Source organism: Sinocyclocheilus grahami, unplaced genomic scaffold (genome assembly GCF_001515645.1).
Source record: "Sinocyclocheilus grahami isolate Dianchi unplaced genomic scaffold, SAMN03320097.WGS_v1.1 scaffold17573.1, whole genome shotgun sequence".
In the NCBI taxonomy this organism is placed as follows: Eukaryota; Metazoa; Chordata; class Actinopteri; order Cypriniformes; family Cyprinidae; genus Sinocyclocheilus; species Sinocyclocheilus grahami.
The window spans coordinates 1-1,280 of NW_015516677.1; the positions used below are offsets into that span (position 1 = coordinate 1).

A 1,280-nucleotide genomic window follows, 5' to 3' on the forward strand; every position below is an offset into this window, starting at 1 on the left:
AGGCAGAAAAAACAATTGTTAAGCACTAAAATGAGGAACTGTTTACTTCACTCTTTTTGCTCGGGGAAATAATTACTTTTGGATGGACAGAAACGCAGGTCACAGTCTACACACATTACAAACTGTTTCCTTTCTGTTATCTTCAAAGCCACTGGTGGCTCCATAATTCGAATTTTACTTTTTTTTTCTGCCTGCACCAGTGTATGCAGCTGGTTACTTTATATCTCGTTCAGAGGACCTCTTTCTGTCTCAGTCTGCGGTTCTTGGCCAGAATACACAGCGAAGTGAATCATGTCGAGAGTCAAAATCTGGCTATGCGAGACAACACACCTAGACCAATGATCCCCAGCGTCTCTCCTCTGATCCGGGCCGCCCCAGACGCAACCTCCCGGATCTGTTCCACACTCTGGACCCGCGTGCCCTCCCGGAGAGCCTGGTGCAGCCAGGTGGTGCGTCGGTACAGGTTTAGGATGTGACACATGGTGGAGTCTGCCGTCTCCTCGACTGAAGCTGCTGGCATGTTGCAGACTGCTATTCCTGCGGATGTGGACGGGTTACAGTCAGACTCTTCATACAGCAAACACACACACACACTGTTGTGCAACATGTGGGATGTAATGAAAAACCTTCTTAACCATTACCTAAGTCTCCAGCGGACTTTATGTCGATATTATCAAAGCCGCTCCCAACGCGGACGATTATACGAAGTGCTTTGAACTTTTCCAGGTCCTCCCTCATCAGGGTGATGGTGTGGTACATGAGTGCACCCACTGCTTCATTTAAAACCTGAGAGAGTGGACACAAACTACAGTCAGTCTATGAGAAGAAGACAGTCACAAGTTGAACAGCTCTCGAACTGAGGGGCGAGTCGAAATGATTTTTATCCTAACTGACTTGATGACAAACATTTTATCTTGGCCATTTATTGTCTCATAATTCATTAATTTGTTCCCCTGTTTTCGATGTAATTAAAACGAGAGAAGAAATTAGTACAACATAACCACAATTTACTAAAGTGGGAAATAATTCTTAATTTGTGGCAACAATTTATCTAAAATGAGGGAACAAATTAATAGGTCATGGTAATGAACATTGTTGGGGAAAGTTTCTTTTAAAAGTATTGCACTGCAAAATTGCATCACTCCATAAAAAAAGTAACTAATTGCATTACTTAGTTACTTTTATAGAAAGTAATGTGTTACGTTACATTTACATTACTTTTTCTCGGATCTAAAGTCATTTTTGCTTAGTATGGTTGAATTGGATCATTGAAGGTCAGC

General features: G+C 42.2%; 1 protein-coding gene across 1 annotated transcript in view; it reads right to left on the minus strand.

The window, feature by feature from the left end:
- Positions 1-262: 262 nt before the first annotated feature.
- LOC107579459 (C-terminal-binding protein 1-like) overlaps positions 263-1,280 on the minus strand; it is a 4,057-nt gene continuing 3,039 nt past the window's right edge. The window contains exons 2-3 of the mRNA XM_016265292.1: positions 642-786; positions 263-537 (exon numbers count right to left, since the gene is read on the minus strand). Of these exons, the coding sequence (XP_016120778.1) occupies positions 302-537; positions 642-786 (381 nt within the window). The 3' untranslated portion in view covers positions 263-301. The remainder of the gene's footprint in view (positions 538-641; positions 787-1,280) is intronic.